Consider the following 15,295-nt stretch of genomic DNA (forward strand, 5'->3'; position numbering starts at 1 on the left):
ATAAAATGTGATAGCTTTTAACCTAATACTTCAATGCCTTAACAGTATTAAATTATAATGCTGCCTTAAATTTATATCTGTATTTATTTTTTTAATTTGAAAAGAAAAGGGATTTCAAGGATATGACCACTAATTTCAGATAAGAACATGAAGGCCCATCTCTGTGAAACACAGCAGGTAGAAATATTGATAGACTATTGAATATATTACTATATTTGGCTACAGAATTCTATGGATATGAATCAGAATGAATTCTGACGAGTGCCAGGTCAAATAATACTTGAGGAAAGAATATGACCAATTTTGTATCCTTGCTTCCTAGAAAAGTTTGTTTTTTTCTGGAAAAACAATAAAATTGGAGTAGACGGAGGATCTGTTATATGTAAGAATAGCCAACAGCTGGAAATATTTTATTGGGTTTAACATACAGTGGACTTTAGCATAATGTCAAGCATTTGAAAATATATGTAATTAAGGTATTTACAACATAAAAATAACAAAAATAAAACTTTTCAGAAAGTTATCTAAAGACTTTTTCACATGTCTAATGATTCTAAAGAGGAAATGAGATTAGAAAATATTTAGATAGCACTTATATTTCAAATAATTTTCATATTGGTATCTATTAAAATTTAATGCTGATAGTCTGTTTAGTAAATACACAAAAAATTTTTAAGTTATATTTCAAAAGGCATATAATTATCAATACTGATATTAATGCTTCAGGGATAAATTTTTCTCTTTCACATTGGAAAAGGTAGCTCCAATATCACATATATTAAATCTTTGAATGTAAGCATAGAACATATTTTCATGTAAGCATAGAACATATTTTCAGAAAAGTTTTTTATAAAGTCTTTGAGTTTTCTATAGTAAATACATGTGTATAGTAATCGAGGGTTTTTTAAAAAATGCTTTTGATTCATTGTCTTGCTACTGAAACGTACTATTTTGCATAATTTTCAAATTAATCTTGAACAGTTTCTGTACTGACACTGAGTGTATAAATTTACAGCAACTTTACAGAGGAAAGTTTGAAGTATATATTAAGATTTTTAAAAGCTGACTTTTAATCTAGTCATCATACTTCTAGTAATTTTCTTAATTAGGTATGTATATACATAAAGATGTGTATACAAAGATATTCATTACAGTGTTGTTTATATAGCCAATAGTTGGAAACTGTCCATAATCTCATATTAGGAGCATCTTAGTTGAATCATATATAGCATGTCCAAATGATAAAATTTCATGTGCTATTTTATGTTTTTGAAGAGTACTGAAGAATGTAGAAACATATGCTGCTTATTTTAATTACAGGCTTACAAGGCTATACTAAATATTTTTCTCCTTTAAATTTTTATGAGTTTGTACTACTTTTTAATCAGAAAAAGTTATTTACAAAGTAATTGTATAAAATGTTGCAAAGTCCAGTTTTAAAAAACAAATAGTCCCATCTATGAAAGAAGTTCTGGAGTAATCAGTTGAATTCAGCATTGTTATGCCAAAAACAGAAACATTGAACTAATTTGAGTAGGTTTTGGTTAATTTTCTACTGGTGTGGGTCATCTACCATCTATTTTAAAATTTCCAATAACCAGTTTATGCAAAGAAGGAAAAATTACAATTATTAAGGAAATTAAAATATATAGTGTTTGTAGTTCTAGAATATATATTTGGTGGTTTTATAAATGCCAATTGTTCTCAGATTTGCAAGAAATCAATGTAACATCATTATAATTCTTCTCCAGATGGTTATTGCTCAGGTAAAACTGTAATGGTAGATATTCATAGAATCTGAGATTCTTTATATGTAGTAAAGTCTGATCTTTTACAAAATTATTGTCTATATTGCTTAGAATTTTCCAACATGAATTATTATCCAGTTATTATTTGATATGTTTAAAATCCTAATGATTTATTTTTCCTTCTTTTTAATTTAGCCTTTTATGTTTACATAACTACCATAGGATGTTAACAGATGGATTTTTTTTCCTGCAAAATGTCTGTCCTCCAAATTATGTTATTTAGAGAATCATGAGCCAATGTTTAAACTAGAGTGTTATCCAAGGTACTGTCTCACTCTTACTGTATTTTAAAAGTAGTTTGAAAAGTGTGGAATATGGATTTGTCAATAGACTTGGGTCTACTAAGAAAATATGTACTCTGCCTTGACTCAATAAACTCATACTTAGTATGGTTCAGCTTCTTCATATTTACTCTTGCCCATATTAGAAAACAATTAGCTTACTAAACAAATTTGAGTATTTGGTTGAGGGGGGTACGGGTGATCCTCTCTGAATCTTTCTCATTTGACTAAGAATTATAGGATATTTGATAACCGTGTTTAAAAATGGAGATATCCAAATATTATTGTAAACACCCAATGATTTGTTTTACCTACACTATAAGTATTTTACTTGGTTGGCTTACATAGTAGCTAATAATATTTGTTAATGTAATTTAACTGCTGTGAACCTTTACTGAACAAATATTGAAATTTATTCAAGTCAAAGAAAGAGAATCTCTAATGACTTTTGTTAAAGCTTCTATTTAATAGTTAAGGAGAAAAGTTTGTATGACATATGAGATGCAATTAACAGTAGATTTTACATTTAATAAAAAGAAAGAAGCATGCGTATTTGCTTTATTCATTCCATCATAATTTGCATTAGAGCTGTGGGTGTTTAATGAGCAAATTCCAACTAAAATGCTATATTGATTTTCTAGTGAACTTTGTAATAGTCATCCACCTTGGAAAAGCTCAGTGTTTACAATTAAGTTTTCTTTACTAAAAATGTTTGAGAGTTGCATATTGATCCTTCGAAAGTACTGAAATCCAGAATCAGGATTTTTTATAAGCAACAAATTTCACATCTAACCTAATAGATGTTAAAAATTGTCATTCAGTTATACCTTAATTTTGGTTTTGAGGGTTTTTTGTTTTATTTTTAATTGACAAATAATAACTGTATATATTATTCCCTTAATTGATGTATGATTTGCAGATTTATGAAGTGCAATGTGATGTTTCAGTACATGTACCTACATTGTGAAATGATCAAATCAGTCTGATTAACATATTTACCACCTCAAATACTTACTGTTTCTTGGTGATGAGGACATTTAAAATCCATTATTTTAGCTTTTTGAAATATACATTACTATTCATTATAAGTCACCTTGATGTGTAATAGATCACCAGAACCTATTCCTCCTGTCGAACTGAAAATTTTATTTTTTGACCAAGATCTCTCCTTTCCTCCTCCACCCTCACCCCCAGCCTCTGGTAGCTATTGTTCTACTCTCTACTTATGTGAGTCCCACATTTTTAGATTCCACATATGTGAAATCATGAGGTATTTGTCTCTCTGTGCTTGGCTTATTTCACCTAGCATAATGTCCTCTAGGTCTACTCATGTTGTTGCAAATGACAGAATATCCCTTCTTTTTTTTAGCTTTTCCAGCTGAGAAACCTAAATCCTACCCTTTAAAGGCTGTATTGCATTCCGTTGTACCACATTAAAAAAATTCATTTATCCATTGTTTGGCATATCCGTTGTTTCCATATCTTGGCTATTGTGAGTAATGCTGCAATGAACATGGGAGTGTAGGCATCTCTTTAATGTACTTCTTTCAACTCCTTTGGATACATACCTGGAAGTGGCACTGCTGGATCACATGGTAATCTATTTTTAGTTTTTTGTGGAAACTCATACCGTTTTCCAAAATGGCTGTACTAATTTACAATACCACCAACATTGTGTAATGGTTTGCTTTTCTCCACATCCACACCAACACTTGTTATCTTTCATGTTTTTGATAATAGCCAATCTAACAGGGGTGAGGTGATAGCTCATTGTGATTTTAGTTTGTCTTTCTCTTGTGATTAGAGATGTGCAGCTTTCTTTATATAACTGTTAGCCATTTGTCTTTTTTTGAGAAATATTTGTTAGGTTCTTTGCCCATTTTTATTTATTTTATTTTATTTAGTTTTCAGACTGAGCCTCACTGTGTCGCCCAGGCTGGAGTGCAGTGGCACGATGTTGGCTCACTGCAACCTCCAACTCCCGGGTTCAAACAATTCTTGTGCCTCAGCCTCCCGAATAACTGGGATTACAGGCTCATGCCACCAGGCCTGGCTAATTTTTGTATTTTTAGTAGAGACAGGGTTCCACCATGTTGGTCATGCTAATTGTTCTTGAGTAGTTCGAGTTCCATGTATATTTTTGGTATTATTCTTTTAATTAATGTGTCATTTGCAGATATTTTCTCTTACACTGTAGGTTGTCTCTTACTGTTGTTTCCTTAACTGTGTAGAAGCTTTTTAGTTTGATGCAATCCTATTAGTCTGTTTTTACTTTCATAGCATGTGCCTTTGGGGTCATATTCAGGAAGTCTCTGTCTAAACCAATGTCATGGAACTTTCCCCGTGTTTTCTTCTAGTAGTTTTACAGTTTCAGGTTTTATGTTTTAGTCTTCAGTGCATTTTAAACTGGTTCTTGAATAAGGGATGAGATGATGCTTATTTTTATTCTGCATGCAGATATCTAATTTTCCCAGCACCATTTATTGAAGAGATTGTACTTTCTCCATTGTGTGTTCTTGGTACCTTTGTTGAAAATCAGTTGACCATAATTGTGTGGGTTTATTTCTGGATGCTCTATCCTGTTCCATTGGTCAGTGTGTCTGTTTTTATGACAATACCATGCTGGTTTTTTTTTTTTTTTTGAGACAAAGTCTTGCTCCGTCGTCCAGGCTGGAGTACAGTGGCGTGATCTCAGCTCACTGCATCCTCCGTCTCCCAGGTTCAAGTGCTTCTCCTGCCTCGGCCTCCTGAGTAGCTGGATTACTGGAATGCACCACTACGCCCAGCAAATTTTTGTATTTTTGGTAGATATGGGGTTTCACCATGTTGACCAGGCTGGTCTCGAACTCTTCACCTCAGGTGATCCATCAGCCTCGGCCTCCCAAAGTGCTGGGATTACAGGCATGAGCTACTACACCCAGCCACCATGCTGTTTTGATTACTCTGGCTTTGTGATATATTTTAAATGGTAGTTACTTAAAATTGCTTTGACTGTTTGGGGTCTTTTGTGATTCCATATGAATTTTAGGATTGTTTTTTCTATTTCTATTTCTATTTCTATTTCTATTTCTGTGAGGAATTACAGTAGAATTTTGATAGGGATTGCATTGAATCTTTAGAGTAATGCCTTAATTTTGAAAAACATTCTTATCATTTATAAATTCTATAACCAGATTTTATGTGTTTGTGCATGTGTGTTTTCTGGCATTTAAAATTTTAACCTTAGAATACTTAAATGGCAATATCCTTTAAATGCACATATACATCTTTGGATTTGAAGTAGCATTAAAAAAAAATGTTTTCTCTTGATCACACAGGACCAAAGAAGCCCTCTGTATATAATACTTACTTTTAAGCATAGAGATGTTTAGACTTATTACTAAAGCACTTGATATGCTAGTCTTACCTCTTTCATCAGGTACTATTTCATGTAAAGTGGTATATAACTTACATTACAAATAACTGTATAAAGATCTGGCCACAGTTTATAGAAATGAAAGGAAGCCTATTGGCATTTAAAGTTTAGTAATTAGTATTTTAACATTCTGATATCTCAGAATATTTCAGGGTAGCATGTTGATCTATGCTTACATCACTATTTACCATCATTTTGTCCCTTCTGTCTGGCCTACAAATTAGAAGTATTTTATTAGACTGATGTGCTGCCTGCTACACTAAGGAGGCAACTTAGAAGTATATGATAATGTTAAACTTAAAAAAATCTTAGAATACCATATTTTTGTTTGTTTGATTTTTGAGACCCTGTCTTGCTCTGTCTTCCAGGCTAGAGTGCAGTGGCACAATCTTGGCTCACTGCAACCTCCTGCTCCTATGTTCAAGCAGTTCTCCTGCCTTAGCCTCCCAAGTAGGTGGGACTACAGGCGTGAGCTACCATGCCTGGCTAAGTTTTGTATTTTTGGTAGAGATGGGTTTTCATCATGTTGGTTAGGCTGGTCTTAAACTCCTGACCTCAGGGGATCCACCTGCCTTGATCTTCCGAAGTGCTGGGATTACAGATGTGAGCCACTGCAATATTTTTGATAAACTATTATTAATATAAATATGGTATGCAGCATACAATATAGAATGGATTCAGAATAATTTTTCTTTCAGTCCCTTACATAATTTTTGCCTGCCAATGAAAAAGGCTAAAAATTGAGGAATTTTGACTTAGATTTTTAATATGTGAGTAGTACAAATTAATCAAAACCACATTATTAATATGTCTAGGAATTAAGTCACATTGTGACTGTGGTTTGAGTATTTACTGTAGTGGTAGAATGGAACTAACATTTGTTGATGATCCACTTTATTTTACTTATTTGGCCAAGAGCTTTCATATATTTTCTAATTGAATTTTTCATAACATCATGAATAGTGGTATTTTACCCATTTTATATACCTGAACTTCAACTAAAATAATGTAAGAAATTAACAAAAACAAGGTTGCTAACCCTTAATACCTTAGATCACAATTAAAACTCATATTCTTCCATACACCATGCTATTAACCATACTATGCAAGATACACCATGTTGGTTTCTCCAAGCTGTTATTACTGCCCTTACTGGTAGGATATTCTGTAGCATTAGAAGGGAAAAATAAAATTCATTTTTGTGTACTACAGTTGATAGAAGTTGCTGTCGAAACAGCATGAGGCGCCAGGCGTGGTGGCTCACACCTGTAATCCTAGCACTTTGGGAGGCCAAGGCAGGTGGATCACCTGAGGTCAGGAGTTCGGGACCAGCTTGGCCAACATGGCAAAACCCCATCTCTACTAAAAATACAAAAAATTAGCTGGGTATAGTGGTGGGCGCCTGTGATCCTAGCTACTCAGGAGGCTGAGGCAAGAGAATTGCTTGAACCCAGGAGGCGGAGGTTGCAGTGAGCTGAGATTTCACTATTGCACTCCAACCTGGGCAACAGAATGAGACTCTCAAAACAAACAAACAACAACAACAACAAAAAACCAGCGTGGGGAATTGATACAGTAGTCCCATCTTATCTGTGGTTCCTTTTTCCATGGTTTCAGTTATTCAAAGTCTGAAAATATTGTGAAACATTTTAGAAATAAACAGTTGATAAGTTTTAAATTACATATTGTTTTGAGTAGTGTAATGAAATTTTATGCCATCTTGCCCAGGGTGTGAACTGACTGGCTAGTTAGATCCATGCTGAATACTCTACCACCACTTTTCCACTACTTACAATTTAAGAAATACAATAATAACTTTTTTTTTTTTGAGACAGGGTCTTACTCTGTCATCCATGCTGAGTGCAGTGGCACAATTACAGCTTACTGCAGCCTGTACCTCCTAGGCTCCAGCTGGGTTTCACCAAGTTGGCCAGGCTGGTTTCAAATTTCTGGGCTTAAGTGATTCTCCCACCTCGGCCTACCAAATTTTTATTTTTTTGTAGAGACAAGGTCTCACTATGTCGGCCAGGCTGGTCTCGAACTCCTGGGCTCAAGTGATTCTCCCGCCTTGACCTGCCAAAATGCTGGGATTATAGGTGTGAGCTACCATGCTGGGCCTAATAACTATCTTGATTAACTGTATATTAATCTGTAACAATCCTTGGGCAGGGATCCAATGCTTTACAAACTAAAAGAGCATTTCAAAATATTTCTGAAGTTTAATTTGTAGTTCAACAGTATAAATAAAATTTGGTTCAGCAATTCAGGTATTTGAGGCCCTCTTTGTCTAATGTTGCAGTAATATTATTATTTTTTTTTGAGATGGAGTTTCGCTCTCATTGCCCAGGCTGTAGTGCGATGGTGTGATCTCGGCTCACTGCAACCTCCACCTCCCGGGTTCAAGCAATTCTCCTGCCTCAGCCACCTGTGTAGCTAGGATTGCAGGCATGCGCCACCACGCCCGGTTAATTTTGTATTTTTAGCAGAGGCGGGGGTTTCACCATGTTGGCCAGGCTGGTCTTAAACTCCCAACCTCATGTGATTCGCCCGCCTTGGCCTCCCCAAGTGCTGGGATTACAGGCGTGAGCCACCGTGCCTGGCCCACATTGCAGTAATGTTTTAAAAAATTATGTAAGATTTCAAACATACAAACAATAAAATTATGCTTAAGAAATGATAATTTCAGATAACATTAAGGCTCCTGATACGGTGCTGCAAAAATCTAGATGATACCATTTGTATTAAAATCTATATTAACAGTGTTCCCTGCTCTGTGCAGATGTGCACTACTATAACAGCACAGCGTTGTCCTATTTTATTCTTCCCTTACCCATTTTATTTCCTCCCCTTCCACCTTCCCACTGAGATAATTACTATTTTGAATTTTGTGTTTACCCTTTTCATGATCATTGTATTATTATTTATTTATTTGATACTGAGTCTCACACTGTCACCCAGGCTGGAGTGCAGTGGCGCAATCTCGGCTCATTGCAACCTCCGCCTCCTGGGTTCACGCCATTCTCCTGCCACAGCCTCCCGAGTAGCTGGGACTACAGGCGCCTACCACCATGCCTGGCTAATTTTTTGTATTTTTAGTAGAGACGGGGTTTCACCATGTTAGCCAGGATGGTCTTGGTCTCCTGACCTGGTAATCTGCCCGCCTAGGCCTCCCAAAGTGTTGGGATTACAGGCGTGAGCCACCGTGCCTGCCCTGCTCATTGTATTATTTTTACTAACTGCGTCTATTCATAAGTAGTGGGTAGAGTTGTTTTACTTTGAAACTTGCTATTTTTGCCAGCATTTTGTTTTTGAGATTTGTCCATTTGTCCATAGTCAAGTCATTTTAAATGCTGGGTAGTATTCCATTCTGAATGTAATTTATTTATTCCTGTTGATGTTGATGGACATTTGGGTTATGCCTAACCTTTTGCTGTTATAAGCAATGCTGCAGTAAGTATTTTTGTACATGTTTACATTTACATATGTGCATGAATTTCTCTAGGCTACATATCAAAGAGGGGATTTGCTAGGCTAGGCCTGTCTTCAACTTCAATAAACATTGCCAAATTGCTCTTCAGATGGTTGTAGAAATGTATCTGCCTATCTGCAATATGTATGAGAGTTTTCTTTATTTCACAGGCTTACAACATTTGCTATTATTAGACCTTTAAATTTTTGCTCTTTTTAGGTGTATGAAGTGGTATCCCAGTTTTGCAGTACCTATTACTAAAAATACTATTTTCTGAATTGATTAATTGATATTAATTCAGTTTAATGAGTAGTCCTTACAATAATAATTACTTATGGCTTTTATTTTTGCTAAAGGTATACATTTCTCCTTTATTTTCTATGATTGATTGTGTGCTTTATATATTTTGGTAGCTCTGGTTGAAGAAGTGTATTTTGCGCAGAAGGAACGTGATAAAGCTGTTATGTCTAGACTGCAATTAGCCATTGAGGAGAGAGATGAAGCAATTGCACGAGCGAAGCATATGGAAATGTCTCTAAACATGTATGTACACTTTTAAAACTCTGTATGATATTAGGAGCACTTATAAAAGGTATGCTTTAGGTGGTAGTTACGTATTCAAAAATGTGACTCATTCTTAATGTGTTACCCTAGGAAATTGCATATCTCCAGTCTTTTTCTTTCTTTCTTTTTTTTTTTTTTTTTGAGATGGAGTCTTGCCCTGTTGCCCAGGCTAGAGTGCAGTGGCGCAATCTCGGCTCACTGCAGCCTCCGCCTCCCAGGTTCAAGCGATTCTCCTGCCTCAGCCTCCCGAGTAGCTGGGACCACAGGCGCCTGCCACCATGCCTGGCTAATTTTTTTACTTTTAGTAGAGATGGGGTTTCACCATGTTAGCCAGGATGGTCTCAGACTCCTGATCTTGTGATCCGCCCACCTTGGCCTCCCTAAGTGCTGGGATTATAGGCGTGAGCCACCGTGCCCGACCTCTCCAGTCTTTTTCTAAAACCTTTGGCATGCTAGTTTGCCTGTCAGGAATAGCAGTCAATTTAAAAAAAGAGAGAAAGAATTGCACATCACTCTCAATACAATTATTTTCTTTATTTCTTCATAGTTTTGTTGTTCCTTCATATGTGACTCCTCTTTTTATTATCTCCTCTTCTCCTTATTATCACTTTTAAAATTTATTTGAGCCATCTAAGTCTTTCACTGCTCTCTGCTTAATATCCCTGTTCCTGTTCTTTACTATTTTTTACTTGCAGTTTTTTTTAGCTTTGGTTTTTAAACTTGAGTGATACTTGAATAGGGTAGAGCCTAAGAATCTACATTTTTTAAAGCAACCCAGGTGATTCTGATAGATAAATGATGGACTACACTTAGAGAAACAATGCCCTAGAAATATGTACTTTTCAAATTCTAATGTACAATCTAATCACTTGGGGGATCTTGTCAGAATGCAGATTCTGGTTCATTAGGCCTGGGTTGGGACCAGAGATTCTGTCCTTATAACAAGCTCCCAGATGTTACACATGATGGTAGTCTAAGGAATATACTTTAGTGGAAAGGCCCTAGAACATCAGGAAATATGTTACCTGTACAGATAGATAGAATCCAGTAATCTAATATTTAATGATCAATCAGCATACTTATGGCATGTTTACTTTGTCCCGTGTTGTAGTAGGCTCTTGGAGGAACGGAGTAAAGTGCTAATTAAAACATGGTTCACTGGGGAGACAAAAAGCCACAAATAATTAATAATATGTGTTCAACTTGTGATTAGGTAATATTTGTTTTTTGTTTAGATTAATGATTTCATTTTTTTGAAGATTGATAGGCTCATTGTAGACCATTAAACTTGTTGAAAAAAAAAAAAAAAACAAATAAACAAAAACATTCACCTAAATTCCACAATGCCTATTCCAAAATAACCATCTTTATCCATAGGGAAACATTATTTCAAACATTTTCTCTTATATACTTAAATATCATTACCTAGAAGGATAGATGGCTTGGGGTTGATTAGAGGTAGCTATAGATTTAACTGGATAAAAATCAATTCATTCTCTACATGTTGTTGTATTTGAGAAGCAGTGTAATGTAGAGACTAAGAGCACAGATTCTGAACCCAATCTATCTTTGAATATTGGTTCTGCTGCTTCCTTGCTGTATAGCGATGGACAAATTACTCAAAGTCTATAAGGCTCAGTTTTTTGGTCTACAAAATGTATATAATAGTGCAGGTTATGAGGACTTATACAGGTTGTCATAAGGACTAAATTACTTGTTGACTATATATGTATATATGTAAAATATTTGATATATATAATTAAAAAAATATATATATATGTATGGGTTGGTTGTTTGTTTAGAGACAGAGTCTTGCTACATCACACAGGCTGGAGTGCAGTGGTGTAATCAGAGCTCATTGCAGACTTGAAGTGGGCTTAAGTGATCCTCCTACCTCAGCCTCCCAAGGAGCTATGACTACAGGGACTTCAGGCACATGCCACCATGCTTGGCTAATTTGTAAAGTTTTTTGTAGAGATGGGGTCACACTGTGTGGCCCAGGCTGTTTTCAAACTCTGGGCCTCAAGCGATCCTCTCACCTTGGCCTTCCAAAACCCTGAGATTACAGGCATGAGCCATTGCACCTAGCCAAATCACTGAATATTGAAAAGTACGTGGCTCATAGTGGGTGCTATCTAACTGTTAACTTGAATTTAAGAGTAATAGTCAATTGAAGTGAAATTGAAGAAAATTTTGAACTTCATGCAATATTTTCTCTCAACAAACTATATTTATTTTCTAAACACTCTTCTAATAACAAATGAGACTGAAAAAAAGGTGTTGGAGTCATCAAATTTTTTTCTTTTCTTTTATTTAATATATATTTATTTTTAAAAATTGAATAGAGCTGTGGTTTCGCCATGTTGCCCAGGCTGGTCTGGAACTCCTGGACTCAAGCAATCTGCCTGCCTCAGTTTCTACTAAAAAAAAATTATTTAAAAAATTTAGCTTGACATGGTGATAAATGCCTGTAGTCCCAGCTACTTTATAGGCTGAGGTGGGAGGATCGCTTGAGCCCCAGAGATGGAGGCTGCAGTGAACCTATGCACTCCAACCTGGGTGACAGAGCAAGATCTTGTCTCAAGAAAAAAAAAAAAAGATAAATACATAGCTCAGAGGGTGGCAAGTAGGACATGATTGCAGTCTCATTTTCATTCTTTCTGGGCCTGATAATTAAAAGGTCTTGCATTCCTCAGATAAAAGTTCTTTTCTCATATGAAAGAATGAGAAATAAATAAAGAGCAAGATGGCCGAATAGGAACAGCTCCAGTCTCCAACTCCCAGCGCGAGCGACACAGAAGACCGGTGATTTCTGCATTTTCAACTGAGGTACTGGGTTCATCTCACTGGGGAGTGCCAGACGATCGATGCTGGTCAGCTGCTGCAGCCCGACCAGCGAGAGCTGAAGCAGGGCAAGGCATCGCCTCACCTGGGAAGCGCAAGGGGGAAGGGAATCCCTTTTCCTAGCCAGGGGAACTGAGACACACAACACCTGGAAAATCGGGTAACTCCCACCCCAATATTGCGCTTTAAGCAAACAGGCACACCAGGAGATCATATCCCACACCTGGCCGGGAGGGTCCCACGCCCACGGAGCCTCCCTCATTGCTAGCACAGCAGTCTGTGATCTACCGGCAAGGCAGCAGCGAGGCTGGGGGAGGGGCGCCCGCCATTGCTGAGGCTTAAGTAGGTAAACAAAGCTGCTGGGAAGCTCCAACTGGGTGGAGCTCACAGCAGCTCAAGGAAACCTGCCTGTCTCTGTAGACTCCACCTCTGGGGACAGGGCACAGCTACACAACAACAACAACAACAAAAAAGCAGCAGAGAGCTCTGCAGACGCAAACGACTCTGTCTGACAGCTTTGAAGAGAGCAGTGGATCTCCCAACACGGAGGTTGAGATCTGAGAAGGGACAGACTGCCTGCTCAAGTGGGTCCCTGACCCCTGAGTAGCCTAACTGGGAGACATCCCCCACTAGGGGCAGTCTGACACCCCACACCTCACAGGGTGGAGTACACCCCTGAGAGGAAGCTTCCAAAGCAAGAATCAGACAGGTACACTCGCTGTTCAGAAATATTCTATCTTCTGCAGCCTCTGCTGCTGATACCCAGGCAAACAGGGTCTGGAGTGGACCTCAAGCAATCTCCAACAGACCTACAGCTGAGGGTCCTGACTGTTAGAAGGAAAACTATCAAACAGGAAGGACACCTACACCAAAACCCCATCAGTACATCACCATCATCAAAGACCAGAGGCAGATAAAACCACAAAGATGGGGAAAAAGCAGGGCAGAAAAGCTGGAAATTCAAAAAATAAGAGCGCATCTCCCCCGGCAAAGGAGCGCAGCTCATCGCCAGCAACGGATCAAAGCTGGACGGAGAATGACTTTGACGAGATGAGAGAAGAAGGCTTCAGTCCATCAAATTTCTCAGAGCTAAAGGAGGAATTACGTACCCAGCGCAAAGAAACTAAAAATCTTGAAAAAAAAGTGGAAGAATTGATGGCTAGAGTAATTAATGCAGAGAAGGTCATAAACGAAATGAAAGAGATGAAAACCATGACACGAGAAATACGTGACAAATGCACAAGCTTCAGTAACCGACTCGATCAACTGGAAGAAAGAGTATCAGCGATTGAGGATCAAATGAATGAAATGAAGCGAGAAGAGAAACCAAAAGAAAAAAGAAGAAAAAGAAATGAACAAAGCCTGCAAGAAGTATGGGATTATGTAAAAAGACCAAATCTCCGTCTGATTGGGGTGCCTGAAAGTGAGGGGGAAAATGGAACCAAGTTGGAAAACACTCTTCAGGATATCATCCAGGAGAACTTCCCCAACCTAGTAGGGCAGGCCAACATTCAAATCCAGGAAATACAGAGAACGCCACAAAGATACTCCTCGAGAAGAGCAACCCCAAGACACATAATTGCCAGATTCACCAAAGTTGAAATGAAGGAAAAAATCTTAAGGGCAGCCAGAGAGAAAGGTCGGGTTACCCACAAAGGGAAGCCCATCAGACTGACAGCAGATCTCTCGGCAGAAACTCTCCAAGCCAGAAGAGAGTGGGGGCCGATATTCAACATTCTTAAAGAAAAGAATTTTAAACCCAGAATTTCATATCCAGCCAAACTAAGTTTCATAAGTGAAGGAGAAATAAAATCCTTTACAGACAAGCAAATGCTTAGAGATTTTGTCACCACTAGGCCTGCCTTACAAGAGACCCTGAAGGAAGCACTCAACATGGAAAGGAACAACCAGTACCAGCCATTGCAAAAACATGCCAAAATGTAAAGACCATCGAGGCTAGGAAGAAACTGCATCAACTAACGAGCAAAATAACCAGTTAATATCATAATGGCAGGATCAAGTTCACACATAACAATCTTAACCTTAAATGTAAATGGACTAAATGCTCCAATGAAAAGACACAGACTGGCAAACTGGATAAAGAGTCAAGACCCATCAGTCTGCTGTATTCAGGAGACCCATCTCACACGCAGAGACATACATAGGCTCAAAATAAAGGGATGGAGGAAGATTTACCAAGCAAATGGAGAACAAAAAAAAGCGGGGGTTGCAATCCTAGTCTCTGATAAAACAGACTTTAAACCATCAAAGATCAAAAGAGACAAAGAAGGCCATTACATAATGGTAAAGGGATCAATTCAACAGGAAGAGCTAACTATCCTAAATATATATGCACCCAATACAGGAGCACCCAGATTCATAAAGCAAGTCCTTAGAGACTTACAAAGAGACTTAGACTCCCATACAATAATAATGGGAGACTTCAACACTCCACTGTCAACATTAGACAGATCAACAAGACAGAAAGTTAACAAGGATATCCAGGAATTGAACTCATCTCTGCAGCAAGCAGACCTAATAGACATCTATAGAACTCTCCACCCCAAATCCACAGAATATACATTCTTCTCAGCACCACATCGTACTTACTCCAAAATTGACCATATAATTGGAAGTAAAGCACTCCTCAGCAAATGTACAAGAACAGAAATTATAACAAACTGTCTCTCAGACCACAGTGCAATCAAACTAGAACTCAGGACTAAGAAACTCAATCAAAACCGCTCAACTACATGGAAACTGAACAACCTGCTCCTGAATGACTACTGGGTACATAACGAAATGAAGGCAGAAATAAAGATGTTCTTTGAAACCAATGAGAACAAAGATACAACATACCAGAATCTCTGGGACACATTTAAAGCGGTGTGTAGAGGGAAATTTATAGCACTAA

General features: G+C 37.4%; 1 protein-coding gene across 2 annotated transcripts in view; it reads left to right on the forward strand.

The window, feature by feature from the left end:
- MIPOL1 (mirror-image polydactyly 1) overlaps positions 1 to 15,295 on the forward strand; it is a 401,247-nt gene that overhangs the window by 81,642 nt on the left and 304,310 nt on the right. For both annotated transcript variants that reach the window (XM_025392166.1, XM_025392167.1), the window contains exon 8: positions 9,387 to 9,516. In XM_025392166.1, the coding sequence (XP_025247951.1) occupies positions 9,387 to 9,516 (130 nt within the window). The remainder of the gene's footprint in view (positions 1 to 9,386; positions 9,517 to 15,295) is intronic.

The sequence above is a fragment of the Theropithecus gelada genome, chromosome 7b (genome assembly GCF_003255815.1).
Source record: "Theropithecus gelada isolate Dixy chromosome 7b, Tgel_1.0, whole genome shotgun sequence".
NCBI classification, from domain to species: Eukaryota; Metazoa; Chordata; class Mammalia; order Primates; family Cercopithecidae; genus Theropithecus; species Theropithecus gelada.